The 26,810-nt window shown below is 39.0% G+C and overlaps 1 protein-coding gene and 2 long non-coding RNA genes across 3 annotated transcripts; all 3 read right to left on the reverse strand.

Moving 5' to 3' along the window:
- Window positions 1-1,873: 1,873 nt before the first annotated feature.
- On the reverse strand, window positions 1,874-4,566 carry LOC147530867 (uncharacterized). The gene is made up of 3 exons (XR_015227687.1): window positions 4,232-4,566; window positions 3,997-4,146; window positions 1,874-3,622 (listed from the first exon to the last, which is right to left on the reverse strand). It is a non-coding gene; the product is annotated as an uncharacterized LOC147530867 (long non-coding RNA).
- A 3,476-nt stretch (window positions 4,567-8,042) lies between these two features.
- LOC147530868 (uncharacterized) lies at window positions 8,043-11,873 on the reverse strand. The gene is made up of 4 exons (XM_086649683.1): window positions 9,663-11,873; window positions 9,379-9,503; window positions 9,032-9,099; window positions 8,043-8,431 (listed from the first exon to the last, which is right to left on the reverse strand). The coding sequence occupies exons 1-4, from the start codon at window positions 11,871-11,873 to the stop codon at window positions 8,043-8,045; spliced, it is 2,793 nt and encodes a 930-aa protein (XP_086505809.1).
- A 12,670-nt stretch (window positions 11,874-24,543) lies between these two features.
- LOC147530869 (uncharacterized) lies at window positions 24,544-26,284 on the reverse strand. Its single transcript, XR_015228395.1, has 3 exons — window positions 25,950-26,284; window positions 25,715-25,864; window positions 24,544-25,340 (listed from the first exon to the last, which is right to left on the reverse strand). It is a non-coding gene; the product is annotated as an uncharacterized LOC147530869 (long non-coding RNA).
- Between the last annotated feature and the right edge of the window lie 526 nt (window positions 26,285-26,810).

Genomic DNA, 26,810 nt, shown 5'->3' on the forward strand with positions numbered 1-26,810 from the left:
AGCTAACAAAAGAGGTGGTTCAGGGGCTTCAACATTTAGGTCCACCAGAATATCCTCCATATGATCATTATTGGAGTTGTTTTCATCCTCAGAAGAGTTATCAAACAAAGGACAATGGTTAACAGGATGTTTGATGATTCGACATAACTGGCAGATGGCTCCAGGAAATTTTTGATAACTGATTTTGATTTCTTTCTCACCATCGGAGAAAATAGGATTGATAACCGCTAGGAGGGGTGTTCGAATGTCATAAAGAAAGTGAACACGAACTGTATTATTGTTAACCCTACCAAAATTACGAGGCTTGATGTTGATGATCTTACCCATACAGCTGAAAATGAAGTCAAAGTCCTCACAATTTTGAATAGCTTGGGGAACTTTATAGAGGGTACATCTCATAGGTTCATAGCAAAGATCATCTGTCGGTTCTGTGAGAGGAAATTCAACTGTTTTAAGAACTAGAAGCATCCCTCGAAGAACCCATGGACGACCATAATTTAAAGCATCCATAACGAACTGGCTTTTGGGTTTGATGATGAAAGTGTTAACTGGACCATCAGCAGGATAATAGTCACAATCCCTAAAGAAACGAGATTGAGGAAAAAGCATTTTCTTGATGAAGGTCAGTCCAACATCATACGGACACACCCATCTTCCTATGAAACTTGATTGATCGGCTGTAGTTCTTGCTTGGAAGAGGGTTTAGTAAATTTCAGAGTGAGTTTTCCATGGGTGGCAAGCGAGTATTGAGGAGCCATGAGGTGAAGAGAGAAAAAGGTTTAAGAAGGTGAAGATGGAATACTGCTGCCACAAGGTAAGTGTATAAATAGTGGAATGGAAGGAAGAAGGAGACGATCACTACCAACCAATACATCATCATTTCTTTGCATGCAAGAGTCTCGGGAATCAGCTGCACTTCAATTCTGTCTACTCAGATTGGGTTGTGGTGGCTGCCGACATAATAAAGAAAGAGAAAGAAACCGGACCCCAAAACCAACAAGAAGACCAAAACCGGCGGTATAAATGAGAAAACCACGCGAGAGGAAGATGAAAAGTTAGGGTTACCTCTACGTGTTGATCTGCGCTCCTCTTTTTTCTGGGCTTAATTGCAACGTGGTGAGTTATATCGTTGATTGGCTGAATTAGAAGAGTTTATTCTTCTCTTGAGAACGTAACCTGATTACCCCCAATAGCTAGGGTTTGTGATCTTCAACCCTTGATCTTCGCGTGGCTCTAAACGATGATGCTCTTTTGTCTTTTGTTAACTAATTTGGATGGAGTAGGTATGACCATTAATGGCTGAATACTGATGAATTTAGAGTTCTAATGTCTGGATTGGATATTGGGATCGTCGGGATTGTTGTGTTTGAGTCGAAGGTGGAAAGGAGAAGAGAATCGCCTGCTGACGTCACGGCTGTTTCTCTCTCCTCAAAAAACCTAGAAGTGTTTGGTCCCAAATATGTTAGGGAGGGGCTAAAGTCCCAGGCCAAAAGGTTAAAATCCAAAAGCCTACCGCATTTTGGCAGGGGCCTTTTGTCCCACCTTATATGTTAAGGTTTGCTTTCAGTTATGGGGGTTTCAATTTTGGGGGTATTGATTTGCAATGCAAGTTAATTATAATCTCAAAAATGAAAATCGTTTATTATTTACTCCTTAATCTTTGTCTTAACTGCCACCAATAAGAATGGAAATTATGTGGTGTTCGAGTGTTCATAGACACATAAGGTCTCGAATAGATATATAGACTCTAAAATGCCAAAAACTTTAAAACTTTAGCAAAGCAAAATACAAAATATTTTTAACAAAGCTCGCATGAACACATTAAAAAACAATCTTATTAGGCAATAGAGTAAATTAGGTAACGGATAATAAATTTTGTCGATAGAAAGATAATTTATTTACCATTTTCCGCATTTTTTTTTTGAGTTAAACCAGAACTTCATACATAGAAAGGAATATAATCCAACACATGACATGGTTTTGAGAGTTTTGACTCCTTTGAGTACAATATGGATTTATTAAAGTAAATAACAAACATGAAACTTACATAGTAAAGACAACACGAAGGGAAAGGAGTGCAATATTGCAAAAATAAAATAAAAAGACCTTAAATTAAAGGTCACAAATTAAAGATCCTAAAGATCACGAAGGAGACCCTAAAGGTCGAGAACTTCACTATACATCTAACACAACAATTAGTGGAGAATTTTGAGATTGAAGAGTTTGTGGAAGAAAGTTGTTGACCGAAGACAATTTTGTCTTGTTAATGTCTTCTCTTCATAGTTTGTTGCAGATTCATTTGTTCATCTCTATTTGATGTCGAATTTTCTTCTTCATATCGTATTTTCTTCTTCATGTCGTATACTTATATGTCACTTATAAGATTATTTATAAATAACCAACATAAAAACTACTTAATTTACCTCTAAAAGTAATTTGTAAGATTATTTTATGAGTAACTAGCTTAAACTTAACTAAAAACTAGTTACCGTATCAAATGGTCGATAACTGTCCACCACCCTTTGGTCCACTGGTTGGACACTCCCTCTTAAGTTGCTGAGGTATGGGGATCAAGTCTCAGTGGAAGTAACTTATCATCAAGATTTATCTCCTGTAATTTAGGCAATAAATAAAGTAGAGGTAGAAATAGATTGACTTTCAAGCCCCCTAAAATGGCCCTAAAGGTCTTTGTATGACATATTATAATCATGATGTATCAAGGTCTTTATATGGCATTTATTCTGGTCTCTCAAGCCTTATCATTACTTATAGAAAAGTACGAACGAGATGCTTTATTTGATAGTTACAGGGTCAACAGAGCTGCTCTTAGAGTTTCGCATTTATTATTCGTAGACGACCTTATTATTATGGACGAAGCATCAACAAAAAACTTAGAAGCTGTTCAGAACATAATTGATCAATATACAAGTTTCTCAGGGCAAGCGATAAATTTCTCTAAGTCCTCCTTATATTTCAGCACTTGTACTCCTACAGAGAGATCACAGGAGTACATATATAAACTTCAGGCTCCTTTAATGGAGGACACAGAGAAACATCTTGGTACTTTAATTCTAAAACCAAGGAGCAGGATCCAATCGCACGAGTTTTTGATCAAGAAGTTTAAATCGAGACTATCAGGGCGGAAGCAGAAGCTTATAACTCAGGCGGGTCGGACCTTTTAATAAAATCGGCATTAAGTCCTATTTGTACATACTTTTTGGGTCTGTCTTTACTCCCAAAGGGGGTTCTCAACCAATTAGAAAAGATTGAAAGGGATTTTTGGTGGAACCATGAGGAAGATAATCACAAAATGCATTTCCTATCCTGGGAGTTAATCCAAAGACCCAAGGAACTTGGAGGGTTAAGCGTCAGGGCTTAGGCTAAAGTCAATCAGAGTCTTGTGGCAAAGGTGGCCTGGAGACTCGTCACCAATCCACACAATACATGGGCTCGCATTATCAAGGAAAAGTATTACAGTACAGACAGCTTTTGGAATGAAAAAAAAAAAAAAAAAAAACTCCTCAGCTTTGTGGTCTTCTTCACTTGAAATAAGAGACGATCTTCAAAAGCAATGTTTTTGGCAGGTGGGTGACGGATCTTCAATCAAAATTCTACATGATCCCTGGGTCCCAACAATACAAAGTTTTATTCCAAAAATTAAATTAGTGATACCAGGCAATATATTTTGGGTTTCTGATCTGATAGATCAACACACAAATGGGTGGAATATACAACTTAGTGAAGATCTATTTGAACAAGAATCAGCTAAAGCAATTTTGAGCATACAAATTTCAAGATTTATGTCAAGGGACAGATTAATATGGATAGCACAACCAAAAGGGCAATTTACTACTAAATCCTTTTACAGAGAGATTACCCCTCAACATGAAAACCCAAGAGTAGAATTTAATTTCCCATGGATGAGATTATGGCAACTCAATCATATCAAACCAAAGGTAACATTATTTATATGGAAACTATTAAATAATGGATTACCTGTTTTACGGAATATTGGTCGAGGAAATCGCAACATCTCTACTACATGTATCCTCTGTAACCAGGAAGTTGAGTCCACTTGGTACTTGCTTGGTCTTCAAGGAACCAACTATGGGTTCAAGCTCAGATCCACGAACCAATAACCCTCAACTAAGATTCAAAACCAGAAAATGTTATCAAAGCACTGCTAGAAAAGAGTAAGACTAACACAACGAAAGTTACATTCTATCTTTACCTTTTCTGGTGTTTTTGGCTTGGTCGGAATAGTGTTCATTTCAATCAAGTATCGATCATCTTAAACCGAATAGTGCAGCAAGAAAGAATAGAAGCATCAAATGATGCGAATGGTGGACTAAATCAAGCAGAAACAGATGGAACTGGATGGATTCCCCCTCCAGAAAACACGTACAAGGTGAACTATGATGGTCATGTCTCACCTCAAGGAGCGGCAGTGGGGGTGGTTATTAGAAATGAAAGAGGAGAAGTGGTTTATCAAAAAGCTCAAAGAATACATGCGCAAACGGCAATGGAAGGAGAAGCCAGAGCTCTCTTACTCGGTTGTGAAATGGTGGCTGAATTAGGGTTGGAGAGGATTATATATGAGGGAGATAATCGGACGGTGCTGGATGCGTTAATCAACGGCCCAGATGAAGTACCGTGAAGAATCACACCCATCGTTTTAGAAGTGGCCCAGCACGTATCAAATCTTCAATAAGTGGAGTATAGCTGGATCCCACCTAAAGATAACTCTTTGGCTCATACTAGTGTGATTGGGTTCTCTGTCATTTTTGTGGGCCTTTAGGAAAGCCCAATAGTCAATTGCTTTTGGCCCATGCATGCCCCACAAAAATGTGAAAAGTTATAGGTGTTTAAAGGCATAAATGTATTGTCTTTGTCAACCACGAGAGAGAGGGAATATATATGATATGACTTATATAAAGCGCTAACCAAACTGGACTAATGATAGTCAAAATGTAATGTTAAGTTCCACAAACAAGTAAGACATGTATCTTTCATTTTTTTTTTTTTTTTTTTTTTGAGAATTCGACTACGATCTACGTTAGTAGTTACAAGGTATTGATACATCATGAAGATAAAATAAGCACGATAACTGCCTAATTCAAACGAAGAATGAAAGAGGCCTAAAGTCCAACAAATTATTACATTATTTATAGCTTAAATTATATGGGATAAATCTTAATGGCAAACTGCTTCCACAGATACTCGATCTCACGACCTCATGAATTTCAGAGGGGTGTCCAACCACTGCACCTAAGGTGAGTGGACAAAAAAGTTTCTTATTGTTTTGCACTTTTTATTGTAATTTTTCTTAAATGAAATATATTAAGGACTAAAGATAGTTTTACTCAAAAAGTGGGGTTGAAGTTAAAGAATTATATAATCAAATGAATTACTATGTAAATACCACAATTTGATAGACTTAGACTTCACTAGAGAGTGAGCATTCCCCAACTTAATCTCATAGAAATTATTGTCATTAGTTCTTTTCTTCTGTAACCCTGCCGAAACCAAAAGGTACAGAGCTTTGTTCCTATCTGGAAAAACAGAAGTTCTCTCAAAAAAAATTGAGACTTAGGTGTTGTTTGTTTTTTTTGTATGTCTGAATCTGAATTAGCTGAATCTGAATTAGCTGAACTGAATTTGCTAAATCTGAATTGACTGAATTGTTTTCCAAGTTAGATGTTTGATTTTCAAATCAGAATAGCTAGGGCTGAATTAATGTTTTTACATTTTTACCCCTGTTAGATATTTTAAATGAAAAAACCTAATCCCAAAAAACCATAAATTCTTTCTCTATCTTGGATAAAAACATAAAATAAAAACCCTAAATCCGCCCTCTTTCTTCCTGCATCTCTCTACTGCCGCTCTCTCCCTCTCCCAATCTCTCTCTCTCCCCCAATCTCCCTCTCTCTCTCTTTGTTAGTTCGTATGTGAGACTTCCCTCTCTCTCTCAGTCCCTTTTTCTTTAACAATAACCAAAGATCCGGCTCTCTCTCAGTCCCTCTCTTTAACAACAACTGAAGATCCGTTGAGATCTTGCTCACAGTCCCACTATTTCTCTAATCGAAGATCCGACGAAATTTCTCTCTCTATTTCTCACACCAATGATCAACGAAGTTTAATATTTTCTAGCGGTGGTTTCCAGAGGTTGTGGCGGTGTTGTCTGGTGGTGGATTTGTGGTGGTGTAATGGTGTTGCCCGGTGATGGCCGGTGGTGGTTTTATAGTGGTGGTGTTGTCTGGTGGTGATGTTTGTGGTGGTGGTGTTTGTAGTCTGGGTCAGGTGGTGGTGTTTGTGGTGGTAGTGTTTGTGGTGGTAGTGTTTGTGGTCTGGTGGTGGGTGGTGACGGCGGTGGTGGCGGTTGTGGTCGGTGAAGGTGGTGGTCGTTGTAAGTACGTAGAATTGGCGGTGGTGAAATGTTAAATCTGAAGAGAAGATTTTCTTTAATTCATTGGTGGGGGGTATAATCGTCATTTAAAGCATTTCAGAAATTACAATTGGTTTCAGATTTGTTTTGAAGTCTGAAATTTGTGGGTCTTTTGTCAGTTATTTCAGACATCTGAAAAATTCAACCAAATTTTCAGATCTTACCAGATTAAAAAAACAAAAATCTGAAATCTGAATTGGCATCTGAAATATATAAAAAACAAATAGCACCTTACTAAATTTCACTTTGAGCTTATAACTTATGCTAGTCTAGACTGTCATTCACAAAGCGTGATATTGTCACGTTACAACTCATACCTTGTGAAGGATATGGTGCCTAAAGTCTGAAGGAATGGTATCCTTCCGAAGGAGTGTCCTTCGACCAAGGATGCAATGCGTGCAATTTGGCTATTAGGATCTTAATGACCTTATTCGGAAGATCATTAGTCCGGTCCAATTAGGGGTCGTAATGCTTAGCTAGAAGCCAACTACGATCGTCGAATCAAGAGTTGATTCGCGGCTAACATAGACCGGATCCTACAAGGGTTACACAACAGAATAATGATTTGAACGGAGAGAATTGACTAGATGGATGAAGGCAAATAAGTGGATTGGATCCGTTATTGGTAAGTCCTGAAAGATTCGGAGAAGTCCGAAAGAGATAAACATGTCCGGGCCCAAAAGGGAGGCCCGGAATGGCTTTAGGGAAGCCGGCCATGTGATGGCCGGCCAAGGCAATAGGGCCGGCCATGTGATGGCCGGCTAGGCCCTAAGTGGGCCGGCCAAGGAAGCCCATAAAGGGCTATGTTGGCCGGCCACACTTAAGTGACCCAATGGAGGGTATTTTGGGTGTTGCCTAATAATTAGGTTTATGGAATCCTAGTTTGAGTCTAATACCTCTTCTAGGGAATTCTATATATACCTAATTATACAACCTAAAGAGAGAGGCAATTCAGAGATAGAATTGTGTGTGTCTGAAAGAGTTTCAGAATATACATCTCAGAGAGAGAGAGAGAAAAGGAGTTTTCTCAAGTATCTAGTCAAGAAGAAGGAGTTCTTCATCTCAACCTTCAAGAAGGTCCTAGCTGACTGAAAGGAGGGAGTTCAAGTCATTATTCGGTGTCTCAAGTAGAGGAGCTACACTTGGAGCTCTTATCTTCCGAATACTGATCGGAATTTAGTTCGTGGGAAAGCGATTAAGAGGTAATCATCTTTCCAATCTAGTTCATTGGTATGTTCATGTATAGATCCTGGAATTAGTGTTAAACATATGATGTTTGAGATTCCGCTACCAACACTAATAGACAATTAGGTGTATGAGATACACTAGGTTATTCCCCTTCACCTTGGTGGGCCATGGTTTTAATACAACTTATTAGAGTTGTGAGTTGAACTTTTCAAATCAATAAAAATATACAAATGAGATAATTCCTAGACCTAAAAATGTCTAATTATTAAGTTGTAAGTTTAACTTTTCAAATCAATAAAAAGATATTATTGAGATAATTCCTAGACCTAATAATGTCTAACTTCCCATTTGATATTTATTTTTTTGATGAAGGAGAATACATTAAAACCAAGCGTCTATTACATACCAACTAGAAGTCAGAAAAAAAGGAGACAACATCATTCCAAAGTTTCTTACACCCGTGAGCACGTCCCCATTTGGCTAACGCATCTGCATAACTATTACTGTTCCTAGACACATGAGAGAATATAATTCCTGAAAAACTAACCTTGACTTCTTTGATCTGTCGGATGATACTTTGAGATTGCCACTGAATACATCCTTCCTCGCCATTGAGAGCTTGGATTATAGCTTTATTATCACTTTCTAAGTGCACATAAGATAGATTCATTTGCCTCGCGCTTAGCAGACCATATAATATCGCTAAGCTTTCACGTTCTTCGGCATTTTGCCCTCGTACACTCTCTGCTACCGCCAGAATAAAGTTGGCTTCTGCATCGCGCATAATGTAACCGATTCCTGCTTGTTCATGTAAATTAACAAAAGAGGCATCTACATTGATTTTAATATAAGGTGTCGATGGAGGTCTCCATGTTTGAATAACCATTTGATCTTGACCCTTCATGGTAGTGCATTTCTCAGTTCTGAGAGGAGTAGTAGTGGTTTTATTGATCCTTTCTATCATTTGCATTGGAGTCTGTTTAATCGTCGTAAAGCAGTTTCCACATCTGGCTTTCCACAGAAACCAAAGAATTTTAGCATACAGATTCATAGTTTCTTCATCAAGGGATTTCCATTGGTGAATCCATTGAATAGTGGTACTAATGTGGTCAGTTCTAACTTGGTAATGAAACCAAGTAGCTTTCGCAAACGGGCAATGCAACATAACATGATCTATGGTCTCTTCATCATTACAGTTCACACAGGAGTAATTATTACAGATGAATTTGCCGATCCTTGATTTTACTGGTAAGCTATTCGTACAGCACTTCCATAGAAATAGTTTGATCCTCGGGATAGTATTCATATTCCATATGAAAAACCAGTCCATTTGTTCATGCGTATTGTAGATAGTATTGGTTCGTAAAAAATTGTACATGGATTTAAGGGAGAATTTACCTGATTTAGTCAAAGTCCAGATAGCTTTATCTTCATCGTTAGGATTTAGATTAATGCTACGTATCGCCCTGCAAATCTCATTAGTAAAGTACATATTAATATCATTTAAATTCCACTTACCGTTCGTGATTAGTTGGGAAACCCGATCATAGTTACAACCTCTATCATTAAGTATAGGTGGAGGATGGTTAGGTATCCAGTAGTCAGTCCAAATATTGATTTGTTCTCCTTTGTTAATATTCCAAAAAATCAGACTCTCACTTTGATCATAGTATTTCGAGATAGATTTCCATGGCCACGAATAATGATTCTTGGGGGGTTTCGGTTTCTGGGATTTATGAAAATACTTCCCTTTCAGCACTTGGACCCAAATAGCCTTCGGGTTGCTTATAATACGCCAGTTCAGTTTGTGAAGGAAAGCTTGATTGTCGAGTTGTGGAAGACGAAGCCCTAATCCACCGTATTTGCGAGGCTTGCAAATAGAATTCCAGTTGATAGTATGGAAAGTTTTGGGTTTTCCCCACCAGAAAGTCCGTTGAATAGACTCAATGCTGTTGCTTATGCCTTTAGGAAGGGCAAAGCACTGCATTTGGTATCGGGGAACAGCCGCTGCGATGGTTGATATAACTACCGAGCGGCCAGCTTGCGAGAGGAGATGAGTTTGCCATTTGGCGAGTTTATTCTTGATTTGGGTGACTAGGGATGTGAAAGCTTGTTTCTTATTGCGATCAATAAAGAGTTTGGTACCTAGGTATTTATCCCCAGACGAAGATTGGTGAACCTTAAGTTCTCTGATAATCATCCGTTTGAACTTGGGATGCGAATTTTTCGAGAAAAAGATATTCGACTTAGCGTAGTTTATCATCTGACCGGAAGCATCACTAAATTCCTTAAGAATTTGCTTAAGATTGAAAATATTCTCAAGAGAGTTCTGTCCGAAAATGATGCAGTCGTCAGCAAAAAGGAGATGTTTGATCGAGAAGTTCGCATTGGGGATGGGAAAGCCAATGAAAGAGGAAGCATTTTGATTCTTCTCAAGAAGCCGACTAAGACCTTCCATGGCTATGGAAAACAGAAAAGGAGAGAGCGGATCACCTTGCCTAATACCCCTACTCACATTGAAAGTACTGCCCGGACGCCCATTGATGAGCACCGCCATCGAACTCGTAGAAAGACAAGTGTTAATGAGATTGATCCATTTGCTAGAAAAACCCATAAGATTCATAATATTCTCCAGATAGCTCCATTCAATTCTGTCAAAAGCTTTAGACATGTCTAGCTTTAAACCAACGTAGCTTTTAGAGCCCTTAACTTTCTTGAATGAATGGATAATCTCTTGACTGATAATAATATTATCAGTGATTTGTCTGCCAGGGACATAAGCTCCTTGAAAAGGGGATATGATATCAGTCAGGATGGGTTTTAGTCTGTTAGCCAGGATTTTGGCAATGATCTTATACGTGGTGTTCAGCAGACTAATAGGACGGTAATCGGCCGGCGATTGCGGAGTTTTAGTTTTAGGCAGAAGGCAGATGTGAGTGTGATTCGCCATCTCAGGAAGCGTAGAATATTGAAAGAAAGAGTTGCTCATAAGATGAATGTCTTCCTTAACTGTCTCCCAATTAGATTGGTAGAAATAAGGAGGGAAACCATCTGTCCCTGGCGCCGCTCCAGGCTTCAGAGAGAAAATTGTCTTCCGAATCTCATCGGAATGCGGAATAGCTGTAAGAGACTCATTTTGCTCGTCCGATATCTGAGTTTCGAAGCAACTATTAATATTTGAGGAGATAGTAGAACCCGCTGTGGTGGAAATCTGCTGAATATGTCTCGAGAAAAGCATCGCAATTTCCATTTCATCATTCACCCACGTATTGTCTTCCTTCTTAATGGCCAGAATCTTATTCTTACGAAGTCTAGTGGTGGCTTTGGCATGAAAATACTGAGTGTTTCTATCACCCAAGTTGATATTAGCAATACGAGATTTCTCCTTCCAAAGACTCTCCTGCTGAAGAAGAAGATGCTCGATCTGGGAGTAAGTAGTTTTGAACTCTTCAGCATTATTAATCCTCTGAAGATTCTGAGTGAGCTGCTTGATTGTCATCTCCAGATTACCGAAGACTTCTTTGTTCCACTTAGCGAGCTTGATGGCCAGGGAATTGAGCTTGAGTTGAATCTGAAGGGGATGATTGAGCCAATTGGTATTGATAAAGCTAGCGCAATTGGGGTGAGACATCCAAGTGCGAATGAATTTGAAAGGTTTCCGGCCTATAGCCGAATGATTCTTGGTAGCTAGAAGAATAGGTTTATGATCAGATCCCAGAGTGTCTAAATGGTGGATTCTAGAATGCGGGTAACTGCTGATCCAATTATAATTAGCCACTGCTCTATATAGACGTTCTTCAATCAGATTCCCTGCAAATTGCCTATTAGTCCAAGTATACGGATACCCAACATAACCTAAGTCATGAAGGCCCAGCTTGTTAATCATATTCTTATGGAGCTGAATCGTAGGAAGATGACCCGGTAGCCCACCCAGCTTCTCCGAGGGATCAAGAATACAGTTAAGGTCTCCTATGACTAGCCACGGGCTATTACCACTAGGGGCCAGACTAGCAAGATTTTCCCAGGGTTTCATTTTATTATTTTTATAAGGGGACCCGTAGAAACCCGTGAGAAAAATCTTACTACCCAAAACTTCCTGTGTAATTTTGAAATGGATCATATTAATATCAGCATGAATAATGTCCACGTCAAAATTGGTATTCCAGAAAAGGGCAAGACCTCCAGCTTTATTCACCGGATCGACCACATGCTTATAGTAAATGTTATTGGTATTCACCATCTCGTCAATGTTAACGTTCATGCATTTTGTTTCAGAAAGGAAAATGATGTCTGGGTTGTGGTCTTTAATCAGACTAAGAAGATGTTTACGGTTAGCAAAATTATTGCTACCCCGAACGTTCCAGGCCAACACTTTTAAATCCATAAAGCCGAACCTCCCAAACAGACCACCCTATCACACCGAGCAGCCTAACAACGACAAGCAATAACCTCCGCTCTACTAGCACACCTAAAACGATGAAACACCAAGACAACCTCTCCAAGCACTCCCTACGCTAGCTCACAGGGATCAGCCTCTGAGAGCACTCCAAAAGAATGCCCTCAACAGTCCACAACCAAAGCCCAACCGATCTCAAGTCTGAAATGAAGGAGTTGAAGGAGATGTCCTTCGACCAAGGTGACAATGCGAACAATTTTTCGGATAGGACAATTGATGTGGAAGATCATCAAGTCCGATTGATTTAGGGATCGTAGAGTTGTAGCTAGAGACCAACTACGATCGTCGAATTACGAAGTAATTCGCGACTAACTTCGATCGGATCCTACAACGGGTTACACATAAGAGTGACAAATTGATCTAGGATATGACTAGTGGGAGTGAGATATAATCATGGGAGTGTCCCATAAACATATCTCATAGGCCTAAAAAGGAATTAGGCAAAGATAGTACAAAAAGGCCAAAAACAGGGTTTTTGGGCCTAGACCGGTTCGGGTACTTCTAGGACTCAGATTGGGCTGAATTTTGGAGGGTTAGTTGCTGATATAATAAACATTATATCTGGCAATTTTCGTGGTGTTTGGATACCTCCTCCTTAGGGAATTGAGAAAATATCAATAGTTGCTATTTTCGACTATTTCCCTAAATCTTATTCTAAAGGGTGTTTTGGGAAACCTAAAAGGAGGTGGATTCTTATTAGGGTTCTATATAAACACTCTTAGGGCAGAGAATAAGCTGTGGAATTTCTCTCTAAGCTTTCTTACTCTACCACATCAAGTAGAGAGGAGAAAGTGAGCTAATTCTCATTAACTATCTATCTAGTCAAAGAAGAAGGTGTTCTTCTATCCAACCACCATTGGTGTGCTAGCTATACAACAAGGTGGGAGATCAAATTGATTGCTCGTGTCCCTAGTAGAGGAGCTACACTTGAAGCTCTTGGTCTTCTTCATTCAATTCAACTAGTTCGAGGGAAAAGCGATTAAGGTAATCTACTATCTCCATTAGATGAATTACTAGTTTTGCATGTGATCCTGGGAATACTAGTGTAGACATTAGATATCTTATTTCCGCTATAAACACTAGTACAAGGGTTTAAATCCCTACAGTGGCTTCAGAGCCTCTTGCAATGAACTAGTTTTTGCTAAGAATCGAACTAGTTCATATTAGATATGATTAATAGTTTGATAAATTGAGTTTATAAAAGTATTTTAAAATTATTTAAACTCACAATTTGATATTATTGAATGGGAGTCAATGAATTTCAAATTGAGAATCAAATTGATGATTAAAAGTGTTTTTAAAACTCAATTTGATTGAATTTCAAACTAATCCATGCTTGATTAAGTTGATAGTTAGTTTTTAAAAGGTTTTAAACATAAAATTTGATTAATTTTGAATTGGATTCAAAGATTTTTCAAATTGATTTCAAAATTGTTCTTTGAAAAGTTTCAAAAACCTAGACTTTGATCCAAAATTGGTTTGATTAAGAGTTGTTTTTAAGTTTTGGAAACTTTTGAAAAACAAAATTTGGAATTTAGAAGTGTTCTAAAAGAAGTGTTTTGAGTTTTAGGAAACTCTCAAAACAAAATTTGGAAAATTTTAAAAGTTTCTACAAGTTTTGTAAAATTTTAGAAGTGTTCTAAAAGATTTCAAAATTTAGAAAGAGTTTTAAAATTGGAAGTTAGCAAATAAGATTTGCACAAAAAAAAAAAAAAAATTTGGAAACTAGGGTTTTGGAAACCCTAGTGTCCGGCCATGAAGCTTCCTGGCCGGACAGAAGCTGCTGGTCGCGTCCACTGGACGCGTCCAGAGCAGCTGCTGAGACACGTCCAAGAGACGCGTCCAGCAGCTGCAACCAGATTGCCACTGGTCGCGTCTAGGACGCGTCCAGAGCAGCTAGGACGCGTCTTGGAGACTCGACCACCAGCTGTAATGGAAGCATCTGGACGCGTCTAGGACGCGACCAGAAGCTGCACTAGTAGCTTCCTGGACGCGTCTGAGACGCGTCCAGAGCTCTCGACCAGACGCGTCTTGGAGACGCGTCTGGGAGGTTCTGGGTGTCTCGGACTAGTCCGAGACACCTAGTGCTGGTCCGGTCCAGCAGCAGACACGTCTAGGACGCGTCTGGTACATGGACTAGCGTCCTGGCTCCGGCCAGGACGAGACCAGGCCTTAATAGGCCTCGGCCAGGACATGCCGGCCCTATGGGCCGTGCTATGTCCGGACCTTGTCCGAGCCCTTTTGTGGGCTTGGGCCGGGACTTGTCTAGGACTTGTCCCGGGCTTTTTCGAGGCTTTTCGGACCACAAAAAGGGACCATCATTCGAGTGGGAGTTTTTGCCAAAATTTCTTCCGATTCCAACCAAATAATTCCAAAATCAATCCGGGCCATCCAAAAGGCCAAAACGGATTTCTCTTTAAATTGATTTATGAAATCATTAAGAATCGAACCAATATTTTTCCGAAATTGACCCGGGCTTTCTCGAGCCCAAAACGGAGTTTTTTTCTTAAAGATGATTTTAGAAATCATAAAAGATAAAATCGGAACCCACCATTAGTTGAATTCTTCGAATTTAGACTTAAGGTCCGTAATGTGACATGTGATGTCAACAAAAGTATCTCCCAAGATAATCATGCATATATAATTCTTAGCCTTGATATATTATATGATTGCATATGATGTGAATGCGGGAAACTAGTATGGCCATAGATTTATATCTTTATTCTTGTTTTAAGCACGGATGGGTGCATGCTTTGTAATTAATTTTAATTTCAAGTTTATACGATCTGCGAATCGTTAGAGTCTTGTAATTAGAGTTTAAGGGTCTATAAGTCCATTGAAGAAACTCGAGGATGAAATCCAAAGGCGAGTGGGAGAAATCAATGGAGGTTCAAAGATGGTGATCTAAGACGAACCGAAAGGCGAAACAAGAAGAAAACCAAAGGAGATTAGATCTTCTAGGTTAGGGGCCATACTAGGATCCATGTCTACTTGATTTACTTTCTCGCGCGCATTTACTTACTTATTTACGCTTTATGTCGTGGATGTTAGTTAGGCTAAATAGTTCACTATAACAAATGCCAGACTAGCATAAAAGTCCCCAAAAGTAATCTTGAGTAATCGCCTATCCAGATTAAGACACTCGTTGCGCCCTTGTTCGAGGAAGGTGGGTCGGCCTTCGCAGAGTACCTCCTCTTCCTTGGGACAATGCGGGTAGGTCTATAGAAGAGGCCTACACGTCTAAATGGTTCTACTCAACGAGATCAGCAAGAGAGTCTTGGATACTCGAGGCAAAAGGATAGATTAGTCATTCATTAATGAAATCTATCAACCAAGAGTCATAAGGTATGATCAGTGAAGTAAGTTCGCTCACCCGGAACGACGGAGTCAAAGGGTAGGGCCTTCGTCCGCTTTACTCCGAAGAACTGGGGTCTTGGAATCACTTATTCAATCGGGGACGATTTTATTGAATAATGTGGGAAAACTAATGTTTTTCAAAACTAGTGTTATTCAAAAACGATAACGAGTTTTAAACCTTTGCCATTTCTTTTATGTAGTTCAAAGATGACAAAAGATATTTTCAACTTCCGCTCACTTCTCGACAAGGAGAAGCTGAATGAGCACAACTTCCTTGACTGGGAAAGGAACCTGGGAATAGTTCTCAGGATGGAAGGAAAGCAACATGTACTAGAAACTCCAATTCCTGTATTGGATGATAATTCGACTAAAGAAGAGATAGATGAAGAAAGGAGTGTGCGGAAAAAGGCAGAGCCTGTAACTTGCTTAATGCTAGCAACCATGGAACCGACTCTGCAAGAGCAGTTCATAGACATGGATGCTTACTCCATGATCCGACAACTTGGGGAAATGTTCCAGAAACAGTCGAGATTGGAGAGGTTTGAAACCTCTAAAGCAATTATGGACATGCGCCTTGAAAAGGGAAAACCAGTTGGGCCTCATGTTCGTCAAATGATCAGGCTCATGGGCAAGCTGGCTAAACTAGGTTTCCCTTATAGCCAACAGACGGCTACCGACACTATCCTTCACTCCCTCCATAGTGGTTTTAATCAGTTTAAGATGAACTACAACATGAATGAATGGGATAAAACGTTGGAGGAACTTCATTTTATGCTTCTAACAGCCGAAAAGGACGTCGCTATAGTGGAGACTAAGAAGGACGTTCTTATGATACAAAAGGACAAAGGGTTCAAGAAAGGTGGAAAACAGAAGAAGAAAACCGCGTCAAAAGGTAAAAGCAAACGAGTTGCCAAACCTAAAGACAAAGGTCCTCCTCCTGACACCAAATGTTTCTACTGTGATGGCAAGGGCCACTGGAAAAGAAACTGCCCTAAGTTCTTGGAGGACAAGAAGAATGGAACAGTAGCTTCCAATTCAGGTATAACCAGTTAACTTATCAAATACTGTAAAATTCCCAAACCTTGGTATGTGATACCTAAAATTGCCCTATCATTGTGAATGTACAGGCGCAGCTGGGAACTAAGTATTTGGCTAAGGAAGACAAGATCCAAGAGGGAGCAGAAGCCTCGACTGCTAAGGATGCTGAAAGGGATCGAAGTCTACTTTAGGCACTATTCTAGATGAATAGTTTTTCTAGTTTTTAACATCATCTCTGTACTAAGTATTACGGAGAATCAATAAAGAACTTTATTTCTAAATTGAGATGTTAATAAGGGCTAAATTTAACAAATTATACCAAAAGATTCTAAACTTGGTCAAAAACCTATGAGATAGGTTCATCCCAATCCGAAAGGGATAAGGACAACAAGTCCACTATAACCAAAACATGAATCAAACTGACAAGAAAGAAAGTCTTGAGTCAGAACAGAGATTGATCTTCAAACGTACTTCTAACCTATCCATATTTGGAGTGTCCAAAAGGATTAAGATGAAGAACACGAATCAAACTCTATCCTCCAAATCCATTAGTCTAGACATAACTTCTCACAAAACTACCAAAATTCCGTCTAAAGCTAAATTTGTAAAAGCGTTACAAAACTAGCTAATATCTGACGCAATTTCTTTTTGAAAGAAATTTGGGCTTCTTCCATAACCAATCAAGAGAACAAAGTGTTTGTTGCTCATGATAGTATTCTTCTAATAATTAGCGCACCTAGTTGTCTGGGAGAAAAACACTAATTATTACAAGATTAAGTGGGAGAAAAGTACAAGTCGATTTAATTCGATCATGAGAAAAATCATGGAGGGTCATGAAGAACAATCATGAAACTTGTACAAGACGATTAAATTCGACCAAGAGCAACAAACTGCGGCTCCTCGGAAAAGGAAAGGTTAAAGATATGATCTTATAAACCCACCGCACAAAAGCGAATGTCATTCGCCGGAGAACTCTCAAAACAAGTGAAAGTGTCTCTAAAGGAATATCTCAAAGTAGTTGAGATAACTCCAAGTTGTTGTTCAAAAGCCCTGAAAGGTCAAAATAAAATCTTAAAGACTCAGAAAATAAAGGTTATTTCTGAAGAGATAAAAGACCTGCGCAGAAACGGAAACTGACTCTAGATTTTGGCTAGAAGCCAAAATCATCGTGGAATCCATATCTCGTCAAGACATGAAGCTTGATAATTTAAGTCAACAGAAGACCTAAATTGTTTTTCCAAAATAGAAAACTGAGAAGGATGGAAACATTCATGTTTCCCGAAACGAGACAAGAAGAATAAGATTCTTCCAATCAAGTTATGTCCACAAGCATGCTTCAGAAATCTATCGACGGATTAAAAGCACGCAAGAGTTAGAATCTTCGATTCAAAAAGCCAATCAAAGAAGTTTGATTCCTGAGGAATGAAGAAAATCTTGAATCACGAGTTTCAAGAAGGTAAGTGGGAGAAACAAACCTTCCGGGTCCGTATGCTGAGTACATACAGAAGATTGAGTACGACATAAGATGTTGTGTAACAGTGAACACACTGACTCAATAAAAGGACCGCACACAAGGATGAAATGCCATTTTGGGCATCTGAAGATCTATAAGCATTGATCAAAAGGATGATAGGATTAGAGAGACTCAGTACGCTGAGATGCTTGAGATCTGAAACAGAAAATCTAAGACTCGGAAAGTCTAAAAGAATTTCGACCCAAAAACTCATGACAAAGGGCGTTGCAAAACTCGGAGTCTGAAAAGACACCGATGAGCTAGCACGCATGAGAGAGACATTTATGTTCGAAAACATAAAGTCAATCATGTTGGACATGAATAGCATTTAGATATCCAAATTCGGATTAGAAAACCGAAGACACTACTTTGAATATCCTAGAAGGCTTAAGGATAAAGTAGTACAAAAGTTGAACATGTCATCGTAGCAAACTTCCAGACATGGAAGGAAAGTAGGCTAAAAGTGTTTTAAGCCGGGAACTGTTGCAAATACTACATAAAGAATTAAAAGCCTTAACTCTAGTAAAAGTTACTAGATATTATCAAGGTTGAAGTTAGCAATCTTCAAATTAATTAATAATAAGCAAAGTTTAAAACCGACTACCACGGTAGTCAAACTAAACTGTCACCTAAGACATAGTATGAGATTCATACACAGTCTAAGGCATGAGGTATAATTTTAAACCTCGACAAGTAAAATTGAGTGGGTAAAAAGAGTTTTACGGAAGAGGCTCAGATTTACAACTCTCGTTATCGGAAATAATAGAGTTATTTCACAAGTCGTCTAAATTTGGTTTAGTATTTAAACGACAGTCCATCGATAATAAAACGTTCCGAATAGGTTTGTCAGATACGTGATCTGATGAATGAAACCCTATTAAGTGAACTTGGAATATTTATTATCAAAAACCCTGGTCCAGGTCATTGCATGGACAACAATGACTCACGAAGACTAGCACGGGAGTCGATGGGATAGCGCAGTTTCATGGGCTATAGGAATAGTATATTCTATTCGACTACGTGGGTGTGTGTAAAAGGTTTATACACTGGATAACCCTCAAATGAGAAGTACATCACTCGTGATGAACGTCAATACTTCTCATAAAGACAATTGGAGAGATTCCTCAAAACATGAGTGCTCCACTCATCTTATGGAAGGAATGTCCGACTGTGGTTCCGTCAAACGCCGCGCCGTAAAAGGAGGTTATAAAGACGGATACTAGGAAGGACAGGATAGACATGAAGTTAAATGGGAGCGCAAGAATGGATTATGTCACCCTAATCACATTAGGTACAATGTGTCTCAAGGCCACTTGATGAATAGCAACTGAAAATGCGTGGCCGCGCTCAAACGGATTAAAAGTTAATCGTTTGTCTTTTACAGTTGTACTCGGATATCAAGAAAGTCTGAATGACGTGACGTATCAGATGGGATACTAAATTGACACGGGAATCGAGGCATTGCACTTGTTCTAAGTCCAAGTGGGAGTCTGAAGGAGTTGAAGGAGATGTCCTTCGACCAAGGTGACAATGCGAACAATTTGTCGGATAGGACAATTGATGTGGAAGATCATCAAGTCCGATTGATTTAGGGATCGTAGAGTTGTAGCTAGAGACCAACTACGATCGTCGAATTACGAAGTAATTCGCGGCTAACTTCGATCGGATCCTACAACGGGTTACACATAAGAGTGACAAATTGATCTAGGATATGACTAGTGGGAGTGAGATATAATCATGGGAGTGTCCCATAAACATATCTCATATGCCTAAAAAGGAATTAGGCAAAGATAGTACAAAAAGGCCAAAAACAGGGTTTTTGGGCCTAGACCGGTTCGGGTACTTCTAGGACTCAGATTGGGCTGAATTTCGGAGGGTTAGTTGCTGATATAATAAACATTATATCTGCCAATTTTCGTGGTGTTTGGACACCTCCTCCTTAGGGAATTGAGAAAATATCAATAGTTGCTATTTTCGACTATTTCCCTAAATCTTATTCTAAAGTGTGTTTTGGGAAACCTAAAAGGAGGTGGATTCTTATTAGGGTTCTATATAAACACTCTTAGGGCAGAGAATAAGCTATGAAATTTCTCTCTAAGCTTTCTTACTCTACCACATCAAGTAGAGAGGAGAAAGTGAGCTAATTCCCATTAACTATCTATCTAGTCAAAGAAGAAGGTGTTCTTCTATCCAACCACCATTGGTGTGCTAGCTATACAACAAGGTGGGAGATCAAATTGATTGCTCATGTCCCAAGTAGAGGAGCTACACTTGAAGCTCTTGGTCTTCTTCATTCAATTCAACTAGTTCGAGGGAAAAGCGATTAAGGTAATCTACTATCTCCATTAGATTAATTACTAGTTTTGCATGTGATCCTGGGAATACTAGTGTAGACATTAGATGTCTTATTTCCGCTATAAACACTAGTACAAGGGTTTAAATCCCTACATGAAAGCACCTAGAAAAGGTCTACATAAAACTCAAAAACCGCAGGCACACTCTACCCACGCCTAAAGGCACCTGCAAACGAACTAGACTACCCACCCTCTTAAAGCTCTCAACCTTAAACACTAAAGAAAGCTAGTAAATAAAATCCTTCTTCTATAAAAAAAGAAAGCAACCAGGGTTGCGAAAGAACTAAAAACTTCCCTCTGCCGGCACTCCCTAATCACCACAGAGTTCTCAAAGTCTACAGGCACTCTCTAGCCCAAATAAAAGGCACCTACCACCGAACTAGCCCAACAACAACCCCAATCACTTAGGGAATCGATGGGACAACAAACAAACTTTTGCCGGCACTCCCTGACTCCAACTGAACTCTAAGCTCCAAACCTAACAAACAAGTCTACAGGACGCCTCTAACTCTGGAGGCACCCCCTCCCCAAACTAACACTCAAGCACCCAAACTAACCCTCAAGCAGAGACCACTCGCTACTTTGAACCTACTGATCACTACCCGAAGAAGAACTGATAAACCCACCAACAAGCACCAACAGGAAACAACACTAACCAACAAGAAATAACACCAAGAAACTAATGAAACCAAACTTAATACCAGCACTAAGAATCTAGAAAGGAAATAGATAAAAAAGAAAGCCACAAAACCACCAAATAAGAAAAGAAGAAAAGAGCACAGAAGACTAACTAAAACAAGAAGAAGATTACTATTAAACACTACATAACATAAGACTAATACAAGTACCTGCAAGATAACACAAGCCTAAAATCTCACTTAGGCTAGACCAACTAGAAGACTGTGACTAAGACTAGAGTGTCTACTACCACTCCAGCTTAGACTACAAAATAACAACACCAAAAAAGATCCCTACGGGATCACTAGCCACTAAGGAAGATTAAAGACTAAACAAAACAACAACAAGCCAAGACCGAGCTGAAAAAACCATAAAACTAAACAAACACCAGCACCCCTACACCACCCCACCACCCAAGGGACAGAATCAGTTAGTAGACGAGATTGAGAGTGCAGCTTCCTCCCCTTCTCTTGCATTAGTGATAATATTCAAGCTTTGGTCCAATAGCATTGATTCCTGTAGCAATCTTCTCACTTCCAAGTTATCAATCATAGTCGTGTCTTCCAAAGAGTTATCATCAGACAACTGAGAGTTACCATCTGAAGAAGGTCTAGGATGACCTCTGAGTCTCTTACCAGAAGTGGGAAAGAGAAGATGTGGTGGAATTACACCCTGAACAGGAGAAGGAGGAGGAGCTAACAAAAGAGGTGGTTCAGGGGCTTCAACATTTAGGTCCACCAGAATATCCTCCATATGATCATTATTGGAGTTGTTTTCATCCTCAGAAGAGTTATCAAACAAAGGACAATGGTTAACAGGATGTTTGATGATTCGACATAACTGGCAGATGGCTCCAGGAAATTTTTGATAACTGATTTTGATTTCTTTCTCACCATCGGAGAAAATAGGATTGATAACCGCTAGGAGGGGTGTTCGAATGTCATAAAGAAAGTGAACACGAACTGTATTATTGTTAACCCTACCAAAATTACGAGGCTTGATGTTGATGATCTTACCCATACAGCTGAAAATGAAGTCAAAGTCCTCACAATTTTGAATAGCTTGGGGAACTTTATAGAGGGTACATCTCATAGGTTCATAGCAAAGATCATCTGTCGGTTCTGTGAGAGGAAATTCAACTGTTTTAAGAACTAGAAGCATCCCTCGAAGAACCCATGGACGACCATAATTTAAAGCATCCATAACGAACTGGCTTTTGGGTTTGATGATGAAAGTGTTAACTGGACCATCAGCAGGATAATAGTCACAATCCCTAAAGAAACGAGATTGAGGAAAAAGCATTTTCTTGATGAAGGTCAGTCCAACATCATACGGACACACCCATCTTCCTATGAAACTTGATTGATCGGCTGTAGTTCTTGCTTGGAAGAGGGTTTAGTAAATTTCAGAGTGAGTTTTCCATGGGTGGCAAGCGAGTATTGAGGAGCCATGAGGTGAAGAGAGAAAAAGGTTTAAGAAGGTGAAGATGGAATACTGCTGCCACAAGGTAAGTGTATAAATAGTGGAATGGAAGGAAGAAGGAGACGATCACTACCAACCAATACATCATCATTTCTTTGCATGCAAGAGTCTCGGGAATCAGCTGCACTTCAATTCTGTCTACTCAGATTGGGTTGTGGTGGCTGCCGACATAATAAAGAAAGAGAAAGAAACCGGACCCCAAAACCAACAAGAAGACCAAAACCGGCGGTATAAATGAGAAAACCACGCGAGAGGAAGATGAAAAGTTAGGGTTACCTCTACGTGTTGATCTGCGCTCCTCTTTTTTCTGGGCTTAATTGCAACGTGGTGAGTTATATCGTTGATTGGCTGAATTAGAAGAGTTTATTCTTCTATTGAGAACGTAACCTGATTACCCCCAATAGCTAGGGTTTGTGATCTTCAACCCTTGATCTTCGCGTGGCTCTAAACGATGATGCTCTTTTGTCTTTTGTTAACTAATTTGGATGGAGTAGGTATGACCATTAATGGCTGAATACTGATGAATTTAGAGTTCTAATGTCTGGATTGGATATTGGGATCGTCGGGATTGTTGTGTTTGAGTCGAAGGTGGAAAGGAGAAGAGAATCGCCTGCTGACGTCACGGCTGTTTCTCTCTCCTCAAAAAACCTAGAAGTGTTTGGTCCCAAATATGTTAGGGAGGGGCTAAAGTCCCAGGCCAAAAGGTTAAAATCCAAAAGCCTACCGCATTTTGGCAGGGGCCTTTTGTCCCACCTTATATGTTAAGGTTTGCTTTCAGTTATGGGGGTTTCAATTTTGGGGGGTATTGATTTGCAATGCAAGTTAATTATAATCTCAAAAATGAAAATCGTTTATTATTTACTCCTTAATCTTTGTCTTAACTGCCACCAATAAGAATGGAAATTATGTGGTGTTCGAGTGTCCATAGACACATAAGGTCTCGAATAGATATATAGACTCTAAAATGCCAAAAACTTTAAAACTTTAGCAAAGCAAAATACAAAATATTTTTAACAAAGCTCGCATGAACACATTAAAAAACAATCTTATTAGGCAATAGAGTAAATTAGGTAACGGATAATAAATTTTGTCGATAGAAAGATAATTTATTTACCATTTTCCGCATTTTTTTTTTGAGTTAAACCAGAACTTCATACATAGAAAGGAATATAATCCAACACATGACATGGTTTTGAGAGTTTTGACTCCTTTGAGTACAATATGGATTTATTAAAGTAAATAACAAACATGAAACTTACATAGTAAAGACAACACGAAGGGAAAGGAGTGCAATATTGCAAAAATAAAATAAAAAGACCTTAAATTAAAGGTCACAAATTAAAGATCCTAAAGATCACGAAGGAGACCCTAAAGGTCGAGAACTTCACTATACATCTAACACAACAATTAGTGGAGAATTTTGAGATTGAAGAGTTTGTGGAAGAAAGTTGTTGACCGAAGACAATTTGTCTTGTTAATGTCTTCTCTTCATAGTTTGTTGCAGATTCATTTGTTCATCTCTATTTGATGTCGAATTTTCTTCTTCATATCGTATTTTCTTCTTCATGTCGTATACTTATATGTCACTTATAAGATTATTTATAAATCACCAACATAAAAACTACTTAATTTACCTCTAAAAGTAATTTGTAAGATTATTTTATGAGTAACTAGCTTAAACTTAACTAAAAACTAGTTACCGTATCAAATGGTCGATAACTGTCCACCACCCTTTGGTCCACTGGTTGGACACTCCCTCTTAAGTTGCTGAGGTATGGGGATCAAGTCTCAGTGGAAGTAACTTATCATCAAGATTTATCTCCTGTAATTTAGGCAATAAATAAAGTAGAGGTAGAAATAGATAGACTTTCAAGCCCCCTAAATTGGCCCTAAAGGTCTTTGTATGACATATTATAATCATGATGTATCAAGGTCTTTATATGGCATTTATTCTGGTCTCTCAAGCCTTATCATTACTTATAGAAAAGTACGAACGAGATGCTTTATTTGATAGTTACAGGGTCAACAGAGCTGCTCTTAGAGTTTCGCATTTATTATTCGTAGACGACCTTATTATTATGGACGAAGCATCAACAAAAAACTTAGAAGCTGTTCAGAACATAATTGATCAATATACAAGTTTCTCAGGGCAAGCGGTAAATTTCTCTAAGTCCTCCTTATATTTCAGCACTTGTACTCCTACAGAGAGATCACAGGAGTACATATATAAACTTCAGGCTCCTTTAATGGAGGACACAGAGAAACATCTTGGTACTTTAATTCTAAAACCAAGGAGCAGGATCCAATCGCACGAGTTTTTGATCAAGAAGTTTAAATCGAGACTATCAGGGCGGAAGCAGAAGCTTATAACTCAGGCGGGTCGGACCTTTTAATAAAATCGGCATTAAGTCCTATTTGTACATACTTTTTGGGTCTGTCTTTACTCCCAAAGGGGGTTCTCAACCAATTAGAAAAGATTGAAAGGGATTTTTGGTGGAACCATGAGGAAGATAATCACAAAATGCATTTCCTATCCTGGGAGTTAATCCAAAGACCCAAGGAACTTGGAGGGTTAAGCGTCAGGGCTTAGGCTAAAGTCAATCAGAGTCTTGTGGCAAAGGTGGCCTGGAGACTCGTCACCAATCCACACAATACATGGGCTCGCATTATCAAGGAAAAGTATTACAGTACAGACAGCTTTTGGAATGAAAAAAAAAAAAAAAACTCCTCAGCTTTGTGGTCTTCTTCACTTGAAATAAGAGACGATCTTCAAAAGCAATGTTTTTGGCAGGTGGGTGACGGATCTTCAATCAAAATTCTACATGATCCCTGGGTCCCAACAATACAAAGTTTTATTCCAAAAATTAAATTAGTGATACCAGGCAATATATTTTGGGTTTCTGATCTGATAGATCAACACACAAATGGGTGGAATATACAACTTAGTGAAGATCTATTTGAACAAGAATCAGCTAAAGCAATTTTGAGCATACAAATTTCAAGATTTATGTCAAGGGACAGATTAATATGGATAGCACAACCAAAAGGGCAATTTACTACTAAATCCTTTTACAGAGAGATTACCCCTCAACATGAAAACCCAAGAGTAGAATTTAATTTCCCATGGATGAGATTATGGCAACTCAATCATATCAAACCAAAGGTAACATTATTTATATGGAAACTATTAAATAATGGATTACCTGTTTTACGGAATATTGGTCGAGGAAATCGCAACATCTCTACTACATGTATCCTCAGTAACCAGGAAGTTGAGTCCACTTGGTACTTGCTTGGTCTTCAAGGAACCAACTATGGGTTCAAGCTCAGATCCACGAACCAATAACCCTCAACTAAGATTCAAAACCAGAAAATGTTATCAAAGCACTGCTAGAAAAGAGTAAGACTAACACAACGAAAGTTACATTCTATCTTTACCTTTTCTGGTGTTTTTGGCTTGGTCGGAATAGTGTTCATTTCAATCAAGTATCGATCATCTTAAACCGAATAGTGCAGCAAGAAAGAATAGAAGCATCAAATGATGCGAATGGTGGACTAAATCAAGCAGAAACAGATGGAACTGGATGGATTCCCCCTCCAGAAAACACGTACAAGGTGAACTATGATGGTCATGTCTCACCTCAAGGAGCGGCAGTGGGGGTGGTTATTAGAAATGAAAGAGGAGAAGTGGTTTATCAAAAAGCTCAAAGAATACATGCGCAAACGGCAATGGAAGGAGAAGCCAGAGCTCTCTTACTCGGTTGTGAAATGGTGGCTGAATTAGGGTTGGAGAGGATTATATATGAGGGAGATAATCGGACGGTGCTGGATGCGTTAATCAACGGCCCAGATGAAGTACCGTGAAGAATCACACCCATCGTTTTAGAAGTGGCCCAGCACGTATCAAATCTTCAATAAGTGGAGTATAGCTGGATCCCACCTAAAGATAACTCTTTGGCTCATACTATTGCACAATCAGCGTTTAGTCCCTAGATTGTGGCTTTTCTGTTTAGTCCCCGGTTGTTGTATGGACTATCAGTGTGTTTTAACTTCATTTTGTAATCTCCATTAGCCTTTTGGCATTCAATAAAGTTATTTTCCCAAAAAAAAAATCTCAAATGAAACGGTTATAAATAATATAAGACCATATCCAGTCTCTTCTATCAACTCCTCCTATGGAACGGAACACGTCATATAATTGGTTTGTATGCTTGGGTTAGTCATTTTTTGTGGGGCGCCCATGGTAGTTTACCTAATTTATCAAATTGGGCAAACTTGACGCGTCTCGAGTTTTAGTTA

This window comes from Eschscholzia californica, unplaced genomic scaffold, assembly GCF_041429995.1.
Source record: "Eschscholzia californica isolate CP2 unplaced genomic scaffold, dmEscCali1.0.p SCAF_6, whole genome shotgun sequence".
Taxonomy (NCBI): Eukaryota; Viridiplantae; Streptophyta; class Magnoliopsida; order Ranunculales; family Papaveraceae; genus Eschscholzia; species Eschscholzia californica.

What these genes read in the sequence shown, in the direction of transcription:
- LOC147530868 (XM_086649683.1), bottom strand. Translation starts at nt 11,873, where the DNA reads ATGGTGAATACCAATAACATTTACTATAAGCATGTGGTCGATCCGGTG. An exon ending in TCTCGCAAGCTGGCCGCTCG is followed by an intron (nt 9,504 to 9,662) that starts GTAGTTATATCA and finishes TCTATTTGCAAG; the next exon opens with CCTCGCAAATACGGTGGATT. An exon ending in CTGGACTTTGACTAAATCAG is followed by an intron (nt 8,432 to 9,031) that starts GTAAATTCTCCC and finishes ATGAACAAGCAG; the next exon opens with GAATCGGTTACATTATGCGC.